The following is a 22827-nucleotide window of genomic DNA, read 5'->3' on the forward strand; positions in this document are numbered from 1 at the left end:
AATCTCATTAAAAGTGACTATATTATCAGTGAGGTAAATGAGGTGATAGAACCGAAAAAACACACCAAGGCAAAGACGGTTCGGAAACATGCGACGACCGAGGAGCGGGCCTCGTTGTTGCGGAAAGGTTGCAAGGGGTGCCATGACCGGGCCAAGTGTATTATGGACGCGACGCAGCAAACCGTGGATTTAAACTCGCTAGATGCAGAAAAAAGAGAGGCACTGGCAATTTTGTTGGGTGATACATCTTTAACGAACTCAGTTAATTTTTCCGAATCGTCGTACTCTATAGATTTTGAGGAGAACGCGGAAGATGACTGCTGTAATAATGAAGCATGTGACAAAAATACCATGGAATCCAACATAGATAAAAATGTGTCGATAAAAGTTGAACCTTTGAAAAAAGATCAAAATTTAAGGAAAGCACAGAATCTGACTATGAATGTTGCGCAAAGAAGCAATGTACTTCAGAAAAAGGTGTCAAATAATCGTCTCCCAAAGTTGGAGGTGGTGAAAGGAAAGGACAAAGATGTAAAAAAGAATGTGAAAAAATCAGTTCATAGTAAGCTAGAACCAGCCAGCATTCCATCAAGGCGCCCCGTTCTCCCTCGCCTTCTCACGCACCACCAGATGTATCAACTTCATTATCAGGACTCGTGTGACACTGCCACTGATACCAGTGACAACAGGACGCCAGTGTCACCCCCTACCTCCAGGCTGACTTGCTACAAATATAAATCTATCGGCAATCCTGATATCAACTTGTATCGTCGACCGCAGAATCTGTGGAGTGTTGTAGATTCTCAAACCAAACAAGAAAAAACGCGTAGGAAAGGAAACAAGATGGATGGAGAATCGATATACGGACACACGTATAAAGAAGACTGTGGAATACTGAAGAGAAAAATGAGACTTCCAGCTGTTGAAAAAATAGCCAAGCAACGGATCGATGTGCAGGGTGCTAAAGAAAAGAAACTTATTGAACAGCAAAGAACTCGAATGAAAAGTATACAATCTTTTGCCAGGGATAAAGCATTACTTCCAACTGTTTATCGCGATTTCTTTCAATCCGAACACAGACAAAAAGTATACATTAAAGCAATGTACCAAAATGATAAAAAGAGCAAGCGTCGCTCAGAAGACAGAGAAATTCAATGTGCTAAAGTTAAACCCGTGCGGGTTAGAGAGGACGCAGAGGAACAGTTGGAAAGATGCCAGTACTGTGACGTGTTAGGGCGGAGATACTGCTCAGACTGCATTGAACAGAAAAACAGGCACTTTGCAAGAGGGTATGAAAGAAATTTTCTTCCCAACGTCAACGCTGACACCGTTAGTCTCGTGGCACCGAGGTTATCGTATAATCTCACGTACAGGGTGCCGCAAAAATCAAACCTTTCTTTCAGCCAGTGGCCTCCAAAATACAAGTATATGGAACAATATATGTAAGCATATTATGGAACATATTTATGGGTTATTATTCTAGTCGAGTACAAACTCAGTTTACCATGGTTTACATCGAAATCTTTGTAGGCCTATTTTGCTTTATGCGGTAAAAGGTCGTAGTTGTTGAATGTGCTTCTACCATCGTTCTTTACTATCACTATTATTATTAGTAAATATATTTGTATAAAAAGTAAATATTTGCCTTTTTGGTTTTTCATGTTCCGATTTTAATGTATGAATTGAAATCCAAACAATTCTTAAGGATTACAAAAATACAAAGCACAATATGAAACTCTACGACTTACTCAGATCGACATTTGGAAAAGGGGGACAAACGTTTTCAATCACATTTTTGTAATAAAATTGAAAACCTCTTTTCGAATTCAAATACTTGAAATTAGTGCGGATTTTGAGAGAGAAAAAAAAAAACATCCAACATCAAGCCAATTTCGTTCAAGAGCCCATTTCACCAGTCCGCTCCGATTATCTTAAAAGGGGAAAAAAGTTTTATTTCAAAATTTATCTTCAAACTTTTTATGGTTCCTTTTCGCTTTATAAGTGGAATTTGCAGGGCCAAATATTGCATTTTCACTAGATATTCACAGATGTCTCTGGCTAATTCTTGACAAATTTCCTTACTGTCCAACAAGATTTTTTGCATGGAACTTATGTCATCATTCAGCTGGCCACTAATATACAGTAGTATTTGCCCACTTGATGCAAGTCTTCTGATGAAACTAATTAGTTCTACGATTTCCCCACACAGGAGACATCGAAGCCCACTTTCAATCAAATGACCACATAACACAAGAACTTACAAATAGCTTTTTTTTATTAAAACAAAATCAGAATTGTTCTACCTTTTACACACAAGCCAAGCAAAAACGCACATCGAAACAAAACGTTGCAGACCAATTACTGTGATTACAGACATCATTTAGCATACATTTCAATGTCATTGTGAGCAAGTTCTGCAAGTGTTGGATTCCATTAAATATACGTTTTATCAGATTTATGATTGCCGATAATGTTTTTTCTTTAGGGACTGTATATAAAATTGAAAGAAAATAATGGACGGAAAAAATGCAAGATATGAAGCGACACAGGGCTCACTCCAAAGATATGTCTTCAGGTGTACAAATATTAATCCAGACATCTAGTTATATCTTATCCAATGCCTGGAATATACTGTTATCTCACTACAAAAAGAAAATATATATTTTGAAATAATGCTACATCTGGTTCACAAAAAACACATTCCTCTTTCAAAAAATATACCTCAAGAAGAGCATGCAGAACAAATATTGTTAAAAATACTGATTTTCTGTATTTAAAACTGGTAAATTTTGTTTTCAACACTGTATGTATATCTGAATGGAAATGGTCCCATAAATGTTCATTAAGTACTATAAATATGTAAGTACAGATTAAAATAAAAAGTAAATGTATAAATACTACAATATTTCAAAAATAGCATTATTAGTGTAATTTTTAGTATATTATGTCAATATTATCATTTTTAAATCAACATCTTACAGTTTAAAAATTCTTTCTAATCTGTACACCTCATCAAGAATTTCCTCATAGACTTAACAATTAATTAATTATGTCAAAAATACATCACTGACACTCGTTTGTTTTAGTATGAATCATATCATCTTTCCATATACCTAGTAAGTTTTCAATAATGAACGGATCCTCAAACTAAACGGTTCTCATGCTTTAACAAGGGAGATACTCTACACCTGTGTTTAAAGAGCAAATATTACATTGGGTACTCTTAAAAATAATCACTGTCACTCTTACTTGACAAATACATAGGCTTTAAACACCACATATACTGAGATCTTGTACCACCAAATAATTATTAGAGGTTAAATGTGAGATACTTTTGAATGTTGATGTGCTTGAAAGCAGTATTGCCTTCTGATTACCACCTTCTCAACAACTGCAATGTTCACGATTTCTCTTCATGATTTGATACCAGTATACCCACGTTGCTCTGTCAGTGAAATATCAGCTTTTTCATGTTACAGCTTCTAGATATGTGTCAATAACTCCCGTATACCATGATAATCTTGTTAAAAGCTACAAAGACCCCCTTGTTAGGTTTACTGGAATGAATACAAGAATACAGATGTAATACCATCATATGTATGCAGACATCTAGAGATAATATCTGTTACTTTTCATATTTTCCTTTTTAGATTATAGAATATAATTTCATAATAATAACATCAAGATATTTACCCAAATCAAAAATCATTAGACTACCTGATACACACAGGTCAATTGTTTAGTATCATTCAAAACTTACCATCTAAAATACCGTTTATCTTCAAATGTTCCATCATGTTTACCCTCTGGAATGAAAAAAATAATGAAATACTCAAATCTTCTTTTTGGGATAAAAGATAGAGATGACAAGTCTTATCACTATGTAATCAGCTGCATCAAATATATCCACATTTATTCAATTCATTCTATAGGCAAAAATCCAACTTTTATCACTTTTTCCAAGACTACATGAGGATGTCTCCTAGCCTTTACGAATAGAAGTATTATTGCCCGACTGGTCTTACCTTCATTTTCTAGCTCCACTCCCACGTAAGTGTCATTCCGTCCTGGTAGGTGTCCAATAAACTTGACCAGACCGCGGCTGATCTTCCCTCCTTGGCGGGAAAACTTGATCACATCTTCCAGACTGATGTCACCAGGACTACGAGGTGCAAATGGACGTCTGCCCAAAGTACTGGTACCTTCACGCCTGGCAAAAATATATATTGTTAAATTTTTTCTCCAATGTAATTAGTTGTTTTCTACTTCCGATGACAGAAGAATTTCTTTCAAGAACATTTGTTAGAATTATTAATTCAATAACAAAACAAATGTCATGGCGGGAACCAGATGAGTTGAAAACTAATGTAAATAGTATTTTCTTTCCCAGTATGCTTTTTAAAAATGTTACAGCACACAAAAATGTCAAGATAATTTTCAGGTTCACTTTTCAAATACTTAACAATATACCTACATGCCTAAAATTTAAGCTTTAAGAGCAAATGCTCCAAAGGTATTGGATAAAACTGGTAAACATAGACTTACTTTTGACCAATGAGACCTTTGTTGTGCTGAGTGACCAGGACTGATGGACTGACTGACCTCAGTCCAGCTGTAGGGGATGTTACCCTGGGGGGAGAGGTGGGGGAGCCACTGCGGTGGGTCTTACCTAGGACACATCAATTATGACGTTATTTATAATAATCAAGAATTTGGGGGGAAAACATAAAACATAAAGTTTGAAACTTTTTCACTGACGGTTACATCCTACATTACGTTTTCTTGTCATGAATGACAGTGGAATTATTGCAGCATATATAACACATGCTTGTTCACATTTTCCTTTCTTTTTTCTAACACTACAAACCCTGAAATGCATAATATGCTATTACCAAATATATCTAGCTTCTTATTCAGATGATGAAAATTAGGCAAATACCATGAAACTTACCCCCTACATCAAACGACCTAGGCCTACTTCTAGATCCTGTCAATGGCTTGACACCTAACTCTTTATCATAGTCACTCATGATGGATGAGGCAGAGCTGGTGCTGTCAATGGACTTCCTTCTGGCAGGCCTGGGCACGTGGCCGTTCATACTCAGACCATGAATTTCATTAATCAAATCTGTGGTTGACTCAGAAGGTGCAACTTCGTCATCTACAAATGCCCCATGGTGCCGTGTACCTAGGAGGGACAGAGACATGAAGAAATGAAATAAGGCAAAGCCATATAAAACATATAAAAGACCTTTGTGTGTAATGTACTGGATATAAAGGGTGCGCTCACTTATACACAACCAAACTTGCCTAGTAGTTCTCACACATCTATGCCTACTTATGCCACAACTATAAAGGTAACTCAAGTCCATGTTGAAACAAATTATCTGATAAAGACTCGGAACATTGTGAGAATCTATGTCAATGCAAGTGCTATAGTTTTATTTTAACTATGAACCACAGTGATTCAATAAAGAACTGCATGATCAACTCATTAAGTAATTAGTACTAAATAAATACCAATATGAAATAGTATCACTGCAAGACAGATTTACAACAAGAGAGAAAAAAATAGTTCATCATTAAGGCTCTTACACACAAACTTGGTGATTTGTCTCTATCAACAGGTAGATGTGAATATTAAAGAAAAGTGATGATGCCACGATGTGCTACACAGCAAGCAAAATAAGTGTGTTTTGTTACAAGTGTTAATTTCTTCAAACTAAACTCAGGTTCCATTTAACAGATGCAAGAAACACTATTCCCCTATTGCAAACTACAACTCAACAATTGTAAACTACATTTACAGAGCCAGTATGTCTGATCATAAACAATGACTTCTTTTTAAAATGCACACAATAGCCTAATAGCTTTACTGTATGTGCACATATTAGTGTGAAGCATCTCAGTTTGAAGCAGTGTCTCATCCACACCTTTTCCTTCCATACTTCTATCATCATAGAACGGAGACGTTTTGTGAGATGTCAGAGGAGGGTGGTGAGGAGGAGGAGGAGGGAGGTGAGGATGATGGCTCTCTGTGTGCTGAGGAGCCATGAGATATTCTGTGGTGTCACTTCTGTCTGACAGTGCAGGACTGGGGACACGTGGCACTGGCACCTCAGGCTCTGAAATATCATAATGGACATGAAGTAAAAGTACCCCAAAAGATGCTGTGTTACGTCAGGCTGTGATAAGGATCTGGGAGCCCCTGGAAAAATCATACTGCCAAGGTAAGTTCCATGGGGTAAAATATATTTGTATCATACTGCCAAGGTAAGTTCCATGGGGTAAAATATATTTGTATAAGATTAGTAATCTCACATACATCTATGTTTTCTTTCAAACACTTGTTGCTGAAAAAATCAAATGACATTGAACCATGACATGGGCAAAAATATAAAGTGTATAAACACGAATACAACTATTTTACAAAACTTCCCAATTTTCTTTGCACATTTACAGTGGCAAAATTGACGTCGCTAAGCAAATAAAACAAAGTAAATGTAAACAATATGTAGATAACCATTTATGCACATGAAATAAAAATGTATGTAGAAATGTATGTGCATGAGAACAAGATAAGGTGGAATAACATTACTGTTATGTCTACCAGTTGACAGAGAAAAAGTACCAATACTTATTATGCAATCTCTTCTTTAAAATGTTGGTTTAATGTGTCAAGTTACTCAACAATATTTCTGTGAAAATAGATACTTGGCCAAAGCAAGAAGAATTAAATTTACAGGAATGATCACAGTGCATACTACAATGTTTCAACACTTTCACATGATGTAAAAGACTATAACATAAGAGCTCAAGGAACTGGTGCAGTAAGTTACAGAGGACAAATATGGTGATAAAGAGGACAGGTAGGAGGTAGGGTGTTAAAGAGGATACAAGTAGGATGTTAAAGAGAACAGGTACAGTTCAGGCAGGGTGTTAAAAGGGACAGGTAGCTATAGGGTACAGGCAGTGTGTTAATGAGGACAGGTAGGGTACAGGCAGGGTGTTAAAGAGGACAGGTAGGATACAGGCAGGGTATTAAAGAGGACAGGTAGGGTACAAGCAGTGTGTTAAAGAGGACAGGTAGGGTTCAGGCAGGGTGTTAAAAAGGACAGGTAGGGTACAGGCAGGGTGTTAAAGAGGACAGGTAGGGTACAGGCAGAGTGTTAAAGAGAACAGGTATAGTACAGTACAGGCAGGGTGTTACAAGGGACAGGTAGGATACAGACAGGGTGTTAAAGAGGATGCAGGTAGGGTACAGGCAGGGTGTTAAAGAGGACAGATAGGATACAGGCAGGGTGTTAAAGAGGCCAGGTACAGTACAGGCAGGGTGTTAAAGAGGACAGGTAGGATGAAGGCAAGATGTTAAAGAGGACAGGTAGGATACAGGTAGGGTGTTGAAGAAGACAGGTAGGATACAGGCAGGATGTTAAAGAGGACAGGTAGGATAAAGGCAGGGTGTTAAAGAGGATAGGTACAGTACAGGCAGGGTGTTAAAGAGGACAGATAGGATACAGGCAGGGTGTTAAAGAGGACAGGTACAGTACAGGCAGGGTGTTAAAGAGGACAGGTAGGATACTGGCAGGGTATTAAAGAGGACAGGTACAGTACAGGCAGGGTGTTAAAGAGGACAGGTAGGATACTGGCAGGGTATTAAAGAGGACAGGTAGGATACAGTTAGGGTGTTGAAGAAGACAGGTAGGGTACAGGCAGGGTGTTACAGAGGTAAAAAAATGTGCAGGCAGGGTGTTAAAGTGGACATGAAGGGTGCATTCAGGGTTACATAGTTTTACCTGTATAAGCAGAGTACAAAGAGTGTACTCCATTCACTCTTGGGGGACTCACATAATCTTCAACCAGTTCTAAAATAAAAACCACCAGAATGTCCAGAATGCATTCCAAACCATTTAATATGGCTAATGAGTAAGCCTTTTCAACAATCTTTTCAACTTCTACAGAAATACACCCAGGCCATAAAACCTGCTGAAATGATAGTTATCTATGAAGCTTCAAAAGATGTGTTATCAAGAATTACTGGGTTTTACAAACCTTCATATCTGGATCCATATCCTGAAGATTTGTGAGCAGAGCTGTACATGCTGCCATGGTAACGCGTGTCTGAGGTGAGATCATAGCGTTTACTATCACTGCGATCACTGTACGGGGACACATGGTCTGCTGCAAATAAAATTTTTTAATAAAATATATTATCAGTTAAAAAAAAAATCCTTTTTATAGTGTAGTTCTATAAAAAAAACATATACTTAAAGCAAAAATCTTATACTTCTAAATGCCTACATTAAACTTTCTTATACCAAATCAAATTTCTATAACTTTAAAGAATACCTGATGATTTGGGAGGTGAGGGAATTTTATATCCTGTCTTGCTTTCATACTGAGCTATTCTTTCCCTCAGTCTCTTGATCTCTGCCACGGCCTCTAGCTTTTCTTGGCGGTACTTTTCTGCTGTTTCTATCAGTGCCCTCCTGTCACCTGATGAAGTAAACATATTTGATAAACATTAATCTTTATTATCTGGTCTTATGTTTTGAGCTCGTAACATGAAGAGACATAATGTGCAGGTCATCATGCTGAACTTCAAATTTTGCTTTATTTCTTGGTACTGCAAAATGTTGAAGGGCACTGGATTTGCAAGGAAGATTAAATCATTTTTTCCTACAGATAAAACTACTTTACCAAATTTAATTCAACTTGGTCATATTTTGTCAACCCTCACTGACCAATATAGGCCTACCATTCAAACACACATTACTGAGCAAATAAAAAGCCAACCTGAATAGACTAAACAAGTCCACATGGGCACTGGTCAATACAGGTGTTATTGTTGAACCAATTTCACATCTCTGCTGCTCCATGTTAATCAATACAAGTAATCAATGCACTAAAACATTCTACATTTTCCCCGTCACACCAGCTTTGAGAGAGAAAGTACTTCAATTTCTATCCAGCTTTTTAATGCTAAAATTCGATGAAACCTTTCAGCAACAGGTATTTAGTTCGACTTGAAACATTTTCTTGAAATGAATGCCATAAAAACTATGTTCAATACCTAGAGGGTCCTCCTCCTGTAACTGCCCCACATAGCCGTTGTTTTTGCTGTTCTCTCTGGAATGGTATTTTTCTCGTCTCTTTGAGTCCCGTAGCTGGTCTCGCAGGGAAATATTCTCTTCATTCACTTGGTGATTTTGATCTCTCAGCTTACGCATTTCTGTTCTTAGTCTCTGAATTTCTTTTCTTAGCTCTTCCTCGTCTTCCATCAACACAGATTCTGTATTACGCTCATTCAACTGCAAGATCTGTTAAATACAAAAGCATTTTTTTTGCTTCAAGGACTGCACAAAGATTGATCACTTATTGGACATTTAGGAGGGATCAATATTCTTTTTGGTTCAAAGTTCCTAACACACAATAATTCTGACACTACTAATTGTTCTGAACTCAAGAAATCCATGTCTTAATTTAAACAGGTACAAATGGTTATGTAAGAATAATCTGTTACCTATGTATACATTTTGTCAATAGTTAACCTCAAAAAATATCAGACAAGGCAAAAACCATTAATAATTAAGGCAATTTTTCAAAAATTATTCTTCATCAAAACATCAAAACTTCATCAAACATCAAATTAATTTCTACATCCTAAATCTAGCCAAATAGATATACATTGTGTCATATTCCATACATAAATACCTACAAACTGGCATTTTCAGAGTCATTACTGTCACATGGGAATCTATTAGTGTTATTCAGCAAACACTTACTCTTCCTTATCTCAATGGCTTCTATACATTGCAGTTTACATGAAGGCTATGAATTTTTAAAATGTCTAGGGCATTACCATTACAGAATATCTGTTAATCACAGTGATTTTAAAGCGTTCACAGTAAGGTCTAACCTGTTCCTGAAGTTTCTGGTTCTCTGCCTGTAATTTCTGCAAGTGTCCTGCAGTGGCTGTCTTAAGAGTGGCGTTCTCATCCCCCAGGTCCTGCGCCCTCTTCTCCGCCTTGCTCTGCTCAAGGGCTGCCGTCTCATTGGCTTCCTGCAGATCCTGGATCTGGCTCTCTAGCTCCTCTGAAAATAAAAAAAGTTATCATTATAGGACATAGAATACTCTACATATATGGTAATTATTAAATTTTGAAGTTTAATTTAAGAAAATTCTCAAAAATAATGTCAAAATGATAGTAAAATTTACAGAAAAACTAGACATGCAACACTGCACTGTCAATGGATGATGTCAATTTCAGAAGTAAATTCAATATGTACAAAAGTTAACCTGCCATACAGTAAATATATCTGCAAACCCACCTATTTTCCTCTGCAGTGCATATGGATTGTTTGGACTGTAGTTATCCAAGTGCCCAGACTCTCCGCTGCCATCCCTGGGTCTGTCCCCTTGACTTTTCTCCAATTCCTGCTTTAATTTCCACACCTCTGTTGCCAAGTTTTCTTTCTCTTTCAGCAGTTCATCAAATCTCTTCTCCAGCTGTTAAGAATACAAAGGTAATAAAAAAACTTGATTATTTTTTTACATAAATGAGTGCAAAGTATCTACAGCTAGCAACCCAGTATATCATAATATCATGACAACAGTAATCTTTGTGGTATCTTTTCTAACACCTCTAACCAATACAGTACACAAACAACGTGGTAAGGTTTTATGATAATGTGATGGAACTATATCAAGTTCAAATTGTAACAAAATAGAGGTAACTTTATTCAATGCACTTAGTATCTTTGATTGCATATCACTACTGCTGTATCTGACGTGAAGTTTTCTTCAGAAACAAGTCATGTTTCTGGCTGCTCTGTGTATTTAGAAGTAAGAAGAGATCCTTAAAAGAGCACATTTCAGTTCAACCAAGTAAGCTATAACTGTTTTAAGAGTATGTCTGGTATTCCTCAGCTCTATGACAAGGTCTTGAACTTGTACTAAAAGCTGGAAATGTGGCATTGTAACTGAAACAATATAAAACCTGGCACTGGCACAAAAACAGAGCAACTCGGTTTCACTGCCCCATGTATACACATTTTCTAAACCCTGATAATACCAAGGGATCAAAGAGTCACACTATAATGTGAGGGTGAACTTATCATTGCATATACACTCAAACAGAGGAACAAACCACACAGTAGAAGATAAATATTTTGACAAGTCTTCTTACATAATGTGAGAACAGATCTGTTGTAAAAGAAACTGTTCAACTGCGAATGTTTACCTTTTAGTGCCTATTATATACCATGTTTATTACAAAATAACCAAAAACAATAACATAGTCTTGGAGTCTATAGCACAGTCAGTGGCAGACAGATCTCTAGAATTCTTGTGACCTTTATCGTAATTCCCCAGTAAAGCAGCTTACACGAAAGATACGTCATAATCTTAATTTAGCAAAAGATTCTAATAATCTTCAAACATTTAACACACATTACTCCTTCACAACATGCAACTACCTGTTAAGCAATGTGAACTTACCTCATCTGGTGAGTTACGAGGAGAATTTTTACTATCCTTTGACTTGTATTTCTTTGACCGTCGGAACATTTTATTTATCAATGCCATTTTTCTTATGGCTGCATCAACTTGTTTCAATATCCATCACCTTTATCTCTGACACACTTCTGCACCATCAATTTATCAAGATTGCTTCAACAATCTAATATCTCCCCTCTGCAAGATAGGGGCTCAGGCCTGCCCGCCTGGCTGTAATCTGGCATAAGCTTGGTGCAATTTACTTATAAAGCAGTCCCCCGTCTTTAATGCTCTCTGTTGCTATACTCATGCTTGACTGCCTGCATGCTACAGCTGTATTACTCAGTAATCAAACACGCCATACAATGTAGAAAATACGCTAAGTTTACAATGGTTGAAAGTGAAATACAGGGAGGTGTATTGATCGCGACCCTTGAATGCCTACCTCTAGTATGTAAGATTTGCTTTTCAAGAAATTAACATATGAATTTATTTCAGTTTATTTGTTTACAGTGTGTGCTCCTACTGCAGAAATTATTTGCATCTTATCCTTAAATCTAATGGTGTTTAGGTGAAAGGTGTGTCCTAGCGTACTTTTTGGGGGTATCCAGGAAAGAATGTCAAACTAATTTTTTTTCTTTTCAAATTATATTTCAACACTTAATTTGTTTTCATGCTGTATCTTTGCATCTATTAACATTTTGTCATTGGCAGCAGTATTAATAATATAATTTTATATTTACAATACTTTTAATATAATCTTAATTAGTTTACTCCTAAAAATTACCCTTTGTCATTAAATTCTAAAAATTATTTTGAGAACATCATTTTAATCATGTATCTTTACAGGTTCAAACACATGTCCATTGTCAGCTTTAAGAAAATGGCACTTCACGAAGTATTCCAATTTCTAGTTACATCTGACTACCCTTTTAACAACAGCATATACCATTCTACTTTATCCCACAGGAAATAATCCAATCCATCCAGCAATCCATCTAAATAAGTAAACCTAATAGCAATTGGCAATAAAGACAAAAGCTTTCTGCTATTCATTAAACATTCATACCTGTCCAAGACCAACCCCATTCAACCTTTGTTTCGCCAACCGCAGCATTTCTGCTGGAGATTTCATATCCCCTGATGCTGGACATTTCTCATCTCCTGTTGTATAGTCCTGACCACCTTGTAACTGAGTGCTGTAAAACCCAGTGATGAACAACTCCCATATTGGCAGAACTTCTTCAATTTTCCCAACACTGACTTCACAGTCTTTACACACCAGAGAACTGACAACTGTGTCCGGTGTCACCTCTGTGCCGACGATGTCTGCAATGCGACTACACAGGCTCTTTCCGCCAACAGGTGCCCTCCTGGGAGACCTCGGTGACACTTTCTGAGGGAATATACTCTTGTATGTGCGAACCTGAAGCAGTTCCGTCCCACATACCACACACAGCCTTCCCCTGTCCTTCTTCTCCATATCTGACACTTTCCCAGGAGTGCTCAGTATCTTTCAAACATCCAGATTATATGTCTAGTCTACCTCAGTATCAGGTAAGTGCACCGGCCTCCCTCTGCCACATACCCATGTCACCTAGTTCTCTGCCACTCTGGCAGAGATGTGGCTCTTTGAAGAGAATATTTCTTAACAAGTGGTCAACAAACATTACATCATGCCTGCTTATTATTTAAACAGCATAATGGAATTGTATCAATAGGAAATCAATGCGGCACAACTGGAACTGAAGGACTTGGAAATAATCGGTGTTTGGTTACCCTGAGTCTCAAATAGCTATATCCATTCATTAGCCTGCAATTCACAGGGTGGAGGTTATGCAGATATATATTTCATAGGTAACCTATATTGTTCATGCGACGTAGTAATTTAATCAATATTAACCTAACTGGACGCCAATCAATTATGTCAATCAAGATTAATGTACAGTCTCTTCAGGTGTGTTCCTTAATGTGATTACATTCCAATTTTCTATACATCTGATTGATCTAATTGAAAAATAACATGATGTTGCAGTTCTTGTTTTTGAGGCAGCTACATGTACTTATCTAATTGCTTCTGGTGGTAATCAATTTACATAAAAACACCTTCATCTGAGGCATTAATACATACAGTACTCAGATAATGCTAGGCAAAGAAACACGAGCTAACAATTTCGAGAAAATGTGACAAGGACTAGTTTCACAATTATGGGCATTTTATAACTAACTCAACTATTTGGTACCAAGCATCACTGGGGTTTTGAGGTGAAAAGGAAAAATGCACCATAAAATGCACCATTGGTGACAAAATATTCTTGACAAATAACCAAACTTTTGAATAAACCCACAGCAATATACAAGCTTGAGACCTGTTACCTTTTCCATGGATGCTCTGAGATATCCATTCTCCCACTGTTCACAAGCAGCAAGGTAAACAAAATACTATTATTTATCATATATGATACATGTCCAAACAAAATATTGTATAGTCTTAGCTGAAACTAACAAATGACTGAAAATGAGACCTTTTCAAATCGTCAACACTGACATTCTTCCCTGTTACCAGAATCTTTTCAGAAGAAATGAGATCATCTGCTTGAAATCATGAAAATTGAGGCAATTTTTGCATCATTTTGATATATCAACTTACCTCCTTCCTGTCATCACCATGGTGATAACCAGATGATTCTTGTCCTCCTGCTCTCTTCATAGTGGACAGTTCTGTCTTCAAGTGGCCATTTTCTTGTGAAAGTTCTGCAATGTCTGTCTGATATCGCCTTGCCTCCACGTCACGGTCAGCTAAAAGTTTCTTCAAAGTGGCCACTGTATCTTCCAATTGCTGGACTCTGTTATAATCCTAGAATGATGACAGCACTTTTATTATCAGAAAGTCTTGTGGGAGTATTTCATGCTATCTTTGGGATATTTCATGCAATTTCAAATATTTCCACTCTCCTGCAGCAATGGACAAGATGTAATCAAGGTACAATGAATTATATATAACCAGTGACAACTAACTCTCTCACTGCCCAAACACATTTCATCTTGGACATCACAATAATATATACTCAATTCTTTCACCTAAGCAAATAAATACTGAAATAAATTCTTCTCTGAAATGGATATGTTCAAATTTGAAAATGCATATTAAAACCTTTAATGGTTTTTTTCCTCTAAACCTACGACTTATTCCCAGCGTTGATGGGTGTATAGACATAATAAATGTTTACAATTTATTTTTTATCTACATTATGAATGTCTGCTCTTATCTGAACAAATATCCTGCTATCTTCAAAACCAAAATATATCTGTTGTGATACAACTCATATTTTTACTTGATCCTACCTGCTATCTCCCTTATACTGTGAGAGTTAATACTAGTGCTCAATGTTCATATAAAAGGTCCTTTATGTTTAGGAAAAATGGCAATAAAATGTTCTTTTAAGATACTTGGTAAAATACGTATTACTGTATGTCTTTGTTCAAGCAGTTACGAAACATATAATTAACATCAGCCATATTATCACCAGTACACCTGAGCTCATTAGCACCTGAGGAACCAATTTCCAGTTCTTTAATGACAAAAGAGACACAGCAGGTCTAATATTAAACAAGGTCATCTGAAATTATGCCTTGATCAATGCAAGGAGTATTACAGCTTGTAAGTTTTCTCTGTGAGCTAACTTCAGTATCTTTAGCCTCATTAGCAGACTAAGAACACTGATAATTGCAGGTGTGAGCTATGCCTCATTGCAGCTTATCTTCACAGCATGTCTCACCTGTCACAGTCATAGACCAATAATACTGGAAAGTGGGGAAAAATATAAGCATCACCATCTCAATTACCAATTCTATTTGTTTCATGGGATAATGCATAGGTCTCTATTCTGATGGAATTCTTTTACCTTCATATTAAAAGCGTGCATTTTTGCCTTGGCATGAATTCCTCTCACTTGATTTTATCTTCCTGTTTATGGTACTACCAAAAGCTAAAAAGCTAGTACGTTTTCATTTCTGTAATTATTCTCAGTACTGTCTGTTTTATTAGTTTTAAAAACATTTCATCCTATGTTTATTTACTAGAACATTTAAGGCAATTTATTTTTCTAGTTGGTGAATAGATCAATGAAATAGTCACTGAACATCATATAAGATCATGATGTCATTTTTTTTTCAAAATACTTGCAATTTTATTTTTCTCTTTTTGCCTGATTGCCTTGAGTAATATAAAACTATCAATCACAGCCTTGTCTAGGATTCCTTCAGCATCATTCAAATCTCACTCACCGGAGAGATGGACAATGTAGTTTCTTCGAAATAAAAGTTAAGACCAGAGTTATCATCTCCCATAACTTATATAACAAATATAATAATAATTATATTGTTTTCCTTACCTACCAAATTATTTTAAAATCTTGCCAGCACCTGTATCTTACCTCTCGGCTGTGTGCCGTCTCCTGGTTCCCATTGGCAACAACAGGTGTAGTTGTCCTGGAGCTGCTGCGGGATGAGGGGTGTGGGGACATGGGCGTGGTCCTGGTGGTCACCAGGGGACTCATCACAGGGGGTTGTTGGCCTAATGACCTTGGAACTCTTGAGTAGCTATCAGGGGTCAGGCTTCTCTTGTCCTGCTGTGTGAGGCGCTGTGATGTAGGCATGGGAGGAAGGCTGTGATAGCTGGACTTCCTGTGGACCTCCCCAGGATCTTCTCGGCTGTTGTGACTGGACTTGGAACCAGCTGGTGATGTGCGATCGCGATCATGCTCCCTGCTCTGGTCCTGATCCAAGCTCCTGTGTTCCAGACTGGGCCTCCTCTCCCTACCATTGGAATGAAATACCTGGTTGAGCTCTTGCTCGCTGCTGTAACTGCCCTGTCTACTGACCTGCCTACTGCCTGACTGACTATGAATACTTCCACGATCACTCTGATGGCTGCCTCGCTCGTATTCCTGGCTATGCTGGCTCCCTCTATCACTGTAATGACTAGATCGTTCACGATATGATCCACTTTCATCCCTGCCTGCTCCGCGGCTACTAGTGCTACTATGCCGACTGTATTGTTCCAAGTTATCCAAAGCATCTTGGCTGCCTCTACTTCTGCTATGGCGACTGCCTTCTCCGTTGTCTACATTACGAATATCATTTAGTCCACCATTATACAGTTTGTCTCCTCCAGTATGTAGTTTGTCAGTTATCAAATCCTTAGGAGCTCTTTCACGATAAGAATCTCTGCTACGTAATGAATCCACAGATCCACGATCCGATATATCTGATTTTAGAGAGTAAGAGTCCTCTTTTGTCCACGATGGCTCACCATGCGTCATTTGATGGCGCACTAGTTCCTCGTAAAGTCCTGAGCGCTTTATAGCACTGCTGGCTCCCTGGGGTTCCTCTGGCTTGGGCTCCATGTCCTGCTGTAGATGACCATTCAGTAATCCATTGACAGGTGTCTCCACTGTATTTACTGAACTTTCTTCAGAACCTGGATTAAAAAAAAATGTCAGAGATGTTTACTACTGTGCAGAAAATCAATGAAAGAATCACATTTCCTCATAACCTGAAAACTGGTTCATGAACATATTGGCAGCATTTCAAAAATGGCTCTACTAAAAGTGCAGCTATGCTAAATTTTCATTTCAAAATGATTGTACTAATGAACCATCTTACACACAAAAAACAGTGTGATGAAATGTGTTAATATGTAATACAGTATTATGTTCCCTTCCAATGTCGTGTACTGGTAACTAGCTACCTAGTCAACATATCTTAAGTAGGTGGCGACCTCTAATACAGATGTCACATGTCACAGAAAGCCATCTAACACCGATATTACTGATATTAAACTTCAGTATAATGAACAAGCTTTCTAATTGTCTGCCTCACAGCATAATGCCACTGTTCTATAAAAAGCTCCAAGACACTCGTATATGTTAATTAAGAACCTTAATCCTTACTGTATTTCAACCCAACAACTGCAAGATAATATTTGAGTGGCACATAACAACAAGGACACTCCAGACCTATTGAGATGCATTACATATACCTCTCATAATAACCCTAATACCGGCATAATGCTCCTTTCTTCAAAATCAATTACCACCTTGTTATTTCATGGATGATTAGGAGCACATTGACCAATATAATATCATTAAGGAAGGTCAACCATACATCACAGAATGATATTATTAAAATGAACATTGACAGTGCTTATTATTCAACATTTTTAGAATTTTAGATGGCTGTCTGTTAAAAAAATTAATTTAAAATGCGATAGTAGTAGTTACACCTATCTTAATATAGCATCACAATCACACCATTTACAGTATATCACAGATTCAAAACTGATGCAAACATGAATCTGACTGAAAATTATAGCAGCAATAAATCAAAACTTCCAGATTAACTGTCAATTTACACAATGATAATTCGGTTACATTATGTTTAGTGTTAAGAAAGAGCAAACACCGAAGGTTACAAACACTTTACCAAGTGTGCTGGTTTTGACTGGAAGGCATGGAGCTCATTATTCCCCTGAAAGAATGATAGCTTCAACTCTATCTCAGATTTGTAGAGAACTGTATAAGCTTTATCAAACACAACCTATAAACCAGGACTAGTCACATTATCAAAATGAAGTCAAGCAGTTGCCAATGTAAACAGATATGGCTGCCTGTCTCACTGGTCTTTCCAACTGATACAAACACATAATGTATTACAAATGTTAAGTTCTCTGAGGCCATCTTGCTTAAGTAACTATATTTCTCAAGTTCACGTTTTGACTGAGCTATTTTAAAATCTTGAGTGCAGCAGTTAAGTGCCTCTAACCATAGAGGCCGCACTGTATCCAAGCTCCCTCAAGCCATACTGCACTTGAAAACTAATGCAGCATATGAAAGCAACTGGTGAGCATAAAACTCATCATGACGTTCTCAAACATACTTACCACTGACTAAAGCCACATTCAGTGCTATACTGGTGACAAGATTAATAAATTTTCACCTGCTCCAATGTTTAAAACTATGGACCTCCTGACTGCCCGGCACCAGGCTGTTGACTCTACTTACATCTAGGAGTAAACTTCAAATTTGATTAAGCCATAAAATATTTACCTGCTCAAGATTAAATGTGTTATTCTGTGTTGGCGGCCCACAAGTTATCTTTGTCGGGGAATCATAACAAAATGACAGAGAAGAATGGTCAGAAAAACATACCTCCAGCACGCTTCTTGGCCAGAATGTTGTTACTTTCTCTTTATTCTTCCGCTCAAGCCTGTTTGACTAAACGTTACATTCAAATGCATGAATGGCGCTCGGAGCCCCATAAACAGTTTCAATCAATCCGACTATTTACCTGATTTGAATACCCAGTTATTTGCATATGAATTTCAAAGGTGATGGGTTATATGTTCAGGTCTAAGCTAATAACAGGACTTACAATTAAACTGTACTTTGTTATGCACTTCAGAGCCACCAATTTGTCAATGATAAAATGGCCAGGTTTGGCAGGTGCACTGCATGCCTAACTTTATGTGGAGGCATTTGGCTTTTGTTTTCATCTAAAATCTTTCCTGTCCATTCTTCAGTTACTAGTCCTGGTATTTATTTCAGAGTCTAATCAATGAATCATATTTCAAGTTGATTTTTGCCCACGTGTTGTTGCAATCCATGGATAATCCATGATCACCGTTTTAAATGGTCCTTACTACAAAACCTTTTTACTGAAGTCCAATAATGTTTGTCTATAGGAAATCATTCTCTCAGGTTACCTTGATGAACAAGATAAATAAAATGGTTTCACATTCATACAAGTCTGCAAAAAGACAGGTTTTGTTTCTTTTCAATCTTAAACAAATATTGATAAATATTAAGAAAAGTTGATCTTATTTCCTGCAGCTATATTTTCTCCAGAATGAGCTTAATAATGTATTGTCAGTATGTATTACACTTCTTTTAACAGAGTCAAAAAGACTTAAGTATGCCAAATAATCAATACATTTATAAGCTTCCCTTTACACAGGTGACAAATGAAACAGAAAACCACCTGTCTTCAAAATCCAATAATCCAAAGAACAATAACATGTCCCTGTCTGTCAGCCATCAAGGTCTTTGTCTCCTATATACTTTTGGCTGGGTTTGACCGAAGTGATCACCACAGAAAATCAATTTGGTCACAATACATACTCCAGTTGCTTCTATTTATAATGGAGTACTACAAGAAAATAGCTATAAACTGCTCAGTGGCAAATCAATGAAGTAATCAAATGTCCATGTTCCCAGACTTCATTGACACCCTGTTTACCTAAAAGAAACAGGTCTATCAAAATTGCCTCCATACTAAATTATCATAGAACTGAGAAAAAAAACTCAAGTAGATTTTAATCTTTTTACATAAAATAAAACACATAAATAATGAAAGTGAAAAGAAATTAACATATCTCAACCAACAAAAGATTAAGAATTTACATTTTTTAAGTAACAATTCTTTAATACGCACTATTTTCTTTCTTCTCCATGTGGCCACCCTTAGTACTCTTATCAACTCTACCATTACAAATATATACATCACCTACAGATTTAAAGTGTATTTTTAATAATTTGTGTAAGGCAAACACTGTCCCACACTGATTAGCCTTTAAGACAGTGATCCATCATGATAACCTGCTGATAATTGCTAGGTTAAAGAGGAGAACTTCTATAAACTGGCTTAAGAATATGAACTGAGTTATAACTGACCGATGTTCCTGGCAACACTACCTGTAGAGAAACTCAGTGTTATCTTATATCACTGCTGCCATGAGTACACATTCTTTGACAGTATTTTTGAAAGCCATGATTGCACAGACATTTTTTATTTCATCAACTTTTAAAAAATATGCTGCTAAATAGCATCTAACTTCATTCAATTCATTTAAAGTATCATCAAACTAAAAAGGGTTGTTAAAAAATAAATTTTTATTGCAATACCTTCTTTTACTTCCAGACTAACTTCAAATGTGTAGGATCTGACATCAAACTTTTCCAGAGGATAAGTTTTATCATCCACCATCAACTGGCTCACATATGCTCCCACTGGCACCTTGACATAGTCAGACTCATACAACTCCTTGCTCTTACTCCAACGCAGGCAAACAGGCTGGTCCTGCAATTAATCAGTCTTATCAGTCTTCCTAATAGGAAAACACCCTCGTACTTACTTCATTTATTTCACCTTAAGTATATATAATTAGCAACATCTCACTTTTTTATCACATCAGAAAAATTCTAGGTCACAACATATTCACATGCCTAAAAGCAACTTTTCTTGATAAAAGAGTAATATTGTGAAAGAATTCTGAGACATTTCTAACATATTTATCTATAACTTACCCTATCAAAAGCACCCAGCAGGAAAACTTCTACAGCTTTTGTTTCAACAGTCCGTGGCCAACGAAACTTGCAGTTTGCTTCAATTACAGGTGACATATCCACCTCTGTCATATTCCTCTGCTATTTTGCACTATTATAAAATAATAAATCAAAATTATTGAATGATAACATCACAAAACCAATGCAACATGTCACTGCTTTCTTCAGGCAAAAAAAGGGTTTGTGTGCAGAATTGATATAAATCTATGATATTTGCTATGTAAATATAATAATAGATGCAGTATATTCTTGATACTTCACTGATAAGGAGTTATTTGTTGGCGAAGTGGATGAAAGCAGAGTAGTACTAATTATTTTTTTTCTTTGCGTTAGAACACAAACCATTAAAAAAAATAACATAAATGAAAGATCTGTTTCAAAACATGGTATGTCGTTTACAATAAAAAATCGGAACTGGAAAGGAAAGTCTTCATGTTTACACATATATATTTTTATATATGAGGATGTGACTTGTTATTTTTTTCTTTAGGTTGATGGGTAAATAATATGATTTATACCTGGTCATTATCATAGTAACAGTTGAGTTCTAAGTTACCATTATTCCATAAACTTATTTATTTATCTATTTGTTCACTTATTATAATGCCATTGATTATTGCTCTCTAATTTGTCTCATTATTATCATTAATCATGTTTTTTTAATCTTATTTTTGTTTATTGTTGTCTTAACTTTTTACTAGTATCATGCTAACAAAATGATTTTTCTCAGCTAATAAATATTGAAACCACCTTTGCCTAAATTGAATAACTTAATAGGCTAGTGTCCAGTTTCCCTTCCCTTCAAAGCAATGCCTGGCGTGTGTAATGAATGACTTCAAGTTCAAGACTCACAATCCCAAGGTCTATTGATCAGAAGATTTTTAAAGTTTGTTCAAAAGTTCAATATTATACACCATCCTGATCAGAAAAATAAGATGGCAACATTTTCTGCAGATACTGTCATTCATACTGAATATCTCTAGAGAGTCCCATGATTCTATGTTGCAACTGGCCTTCAACCCATAATTCTTTTAAATGCAATTTCTGTCTTATTTCAACCTACTAGTATGAACCCTTGGGCATATCAACCTGCAAACTGTCATCTCAATACTTGGTCCCGAGATCTTGATTTCAAATCAGAGATAACCACAACCCAATTTTTTCTAATGGGGTTGACATCAGTGACAGATGTCTAAGGCTTGCCCCTGCAATAATAGATTTTCCAGATATCACTGTAGACAGAGACGGTTTAATGAGTACCTAATGTTAATTGCCAGGGTAATAAAGTCTAGGTCTGAATAAAGTCTAGGTTTGAGTAAAGGATAAAAACAATATAGAATGCCGAGTCCACAATAGACAGTTCTTCACAAAATTCAGCACTTAAATAATTAATCTTTCAGGACATCTGCCTCTAGTGAGAAGTATCAAAATAAACATTTCTACTTCGGTCCCCAATATGTACAGCCCTTGGTTATGAATCTTTTCATGCATATGGAATGTCCTAAACTTATATAATTTAAGTACGTTTAATTATTCAAGCGTGGGCCCGAAATAGGATATTACTTTTTCGACTTACTTAGCGGATCTTTGTCGAGACTAACATCCTTCCCGCGAAGAAATCAGAATGAATGAGTGAATGCAGTGTCGAAATTGACTTTACAAATTACACCTAAAAATGGAGTCAAAATTGTTATTGCATTCACGTATATTTGAAGTACTATGATACACATTCAACACCCGTCCTTCAACTTAACGCCATACCCACCTATGTGCCAAATCTCTTAATACATGTAGCCCAAAAGTTAATCTTCTAAATCCTTGTTGACAAAATTGCCGCTTCTCTAGGTCGTCATGTTTTTGGCCTCATTCTCGGTTCAATTCAAATTGCGACCTTTGCCCACAATATCACACCTATCGCAATCTAGC

At 36.7% G+C, this 22827-nt stretch overlaps 1 protein-coding gene across 9 annotated transcripts; it reads right to left on the bottom strand.

Moving 5' to 3' along the window:
• Positions 1 to 2257: 2257 nt before the first annotated feature.
• On the bottom strand, positions 2258 to 22811 carry LOC106169666 (uncharacterized). 9 transcript variants are annotated; one of them, XM_013549234.2, is made up of 18 exons: positions 22667 to 22768; positions 21965 to 22106; positions 20863 to 20992; positions 20461 to 20635; positions 15934 to 16979; positions 14148 to 14354; positions 10333 to 10510; positions 9920 to 10095; positions 9074 to 9320; positions 8350 to 8496; positions 8053 to 8181; positions 7797 to 7865; positions 5934 to 6125; positions 4952 to 5188; positions 4546 to 4669; positions 4026 to 4210; positions 3761 to 3806; positions 2258 to 3557 (listed from the first exon to the last, which is right to left on the bottom strand). In XM_013549234.2, exons 3-18 carry the CDS (start codon positions 20971 to 20973, stop codon positions 3494 to 3496), a joined length of 3333 nt encoding a protein of 1110 aa, XP_013404688.2. In that variant the 5' UTR covers positions 20974 to 20992; positions 21965 to 22106; positions 22667 to 22768; the 3' UTR covers positions 2258 to 3493. The 9 variants fall into 9 exon arrangements, with proteins under 9 accessions (XP_013404688.2, XP_013404686.2, XP_013404689.2 ...); XM_013549232.2 differs by lacking the exon at positions 21965 to 22106 and having other exon boundaries at positions 22667 to 22811; XM_013549235.2 differs by lacking the exons at positions 21965 to 22106; positions 22667 to 22768 and adding an exon at positions 22478 to 22497.
• Between the last annotated feature and the right edge of the window lie 16 nt (positions 22812 to 22827).

This window comes from Lingula anatina, chromosome 1, assembly GCF_051362555.1.
Source record: "Lingula anatina isolate TDL-2025a chromosome 1, LinAna3.0, whole genome shotgun sequence".
Classification (NCBI taxonomy): Eukaryota; Metazoa; Brachiopoda; class Lingulata; order Lingulida; family Lingulidae; genus Lingula; species Lingula anatina.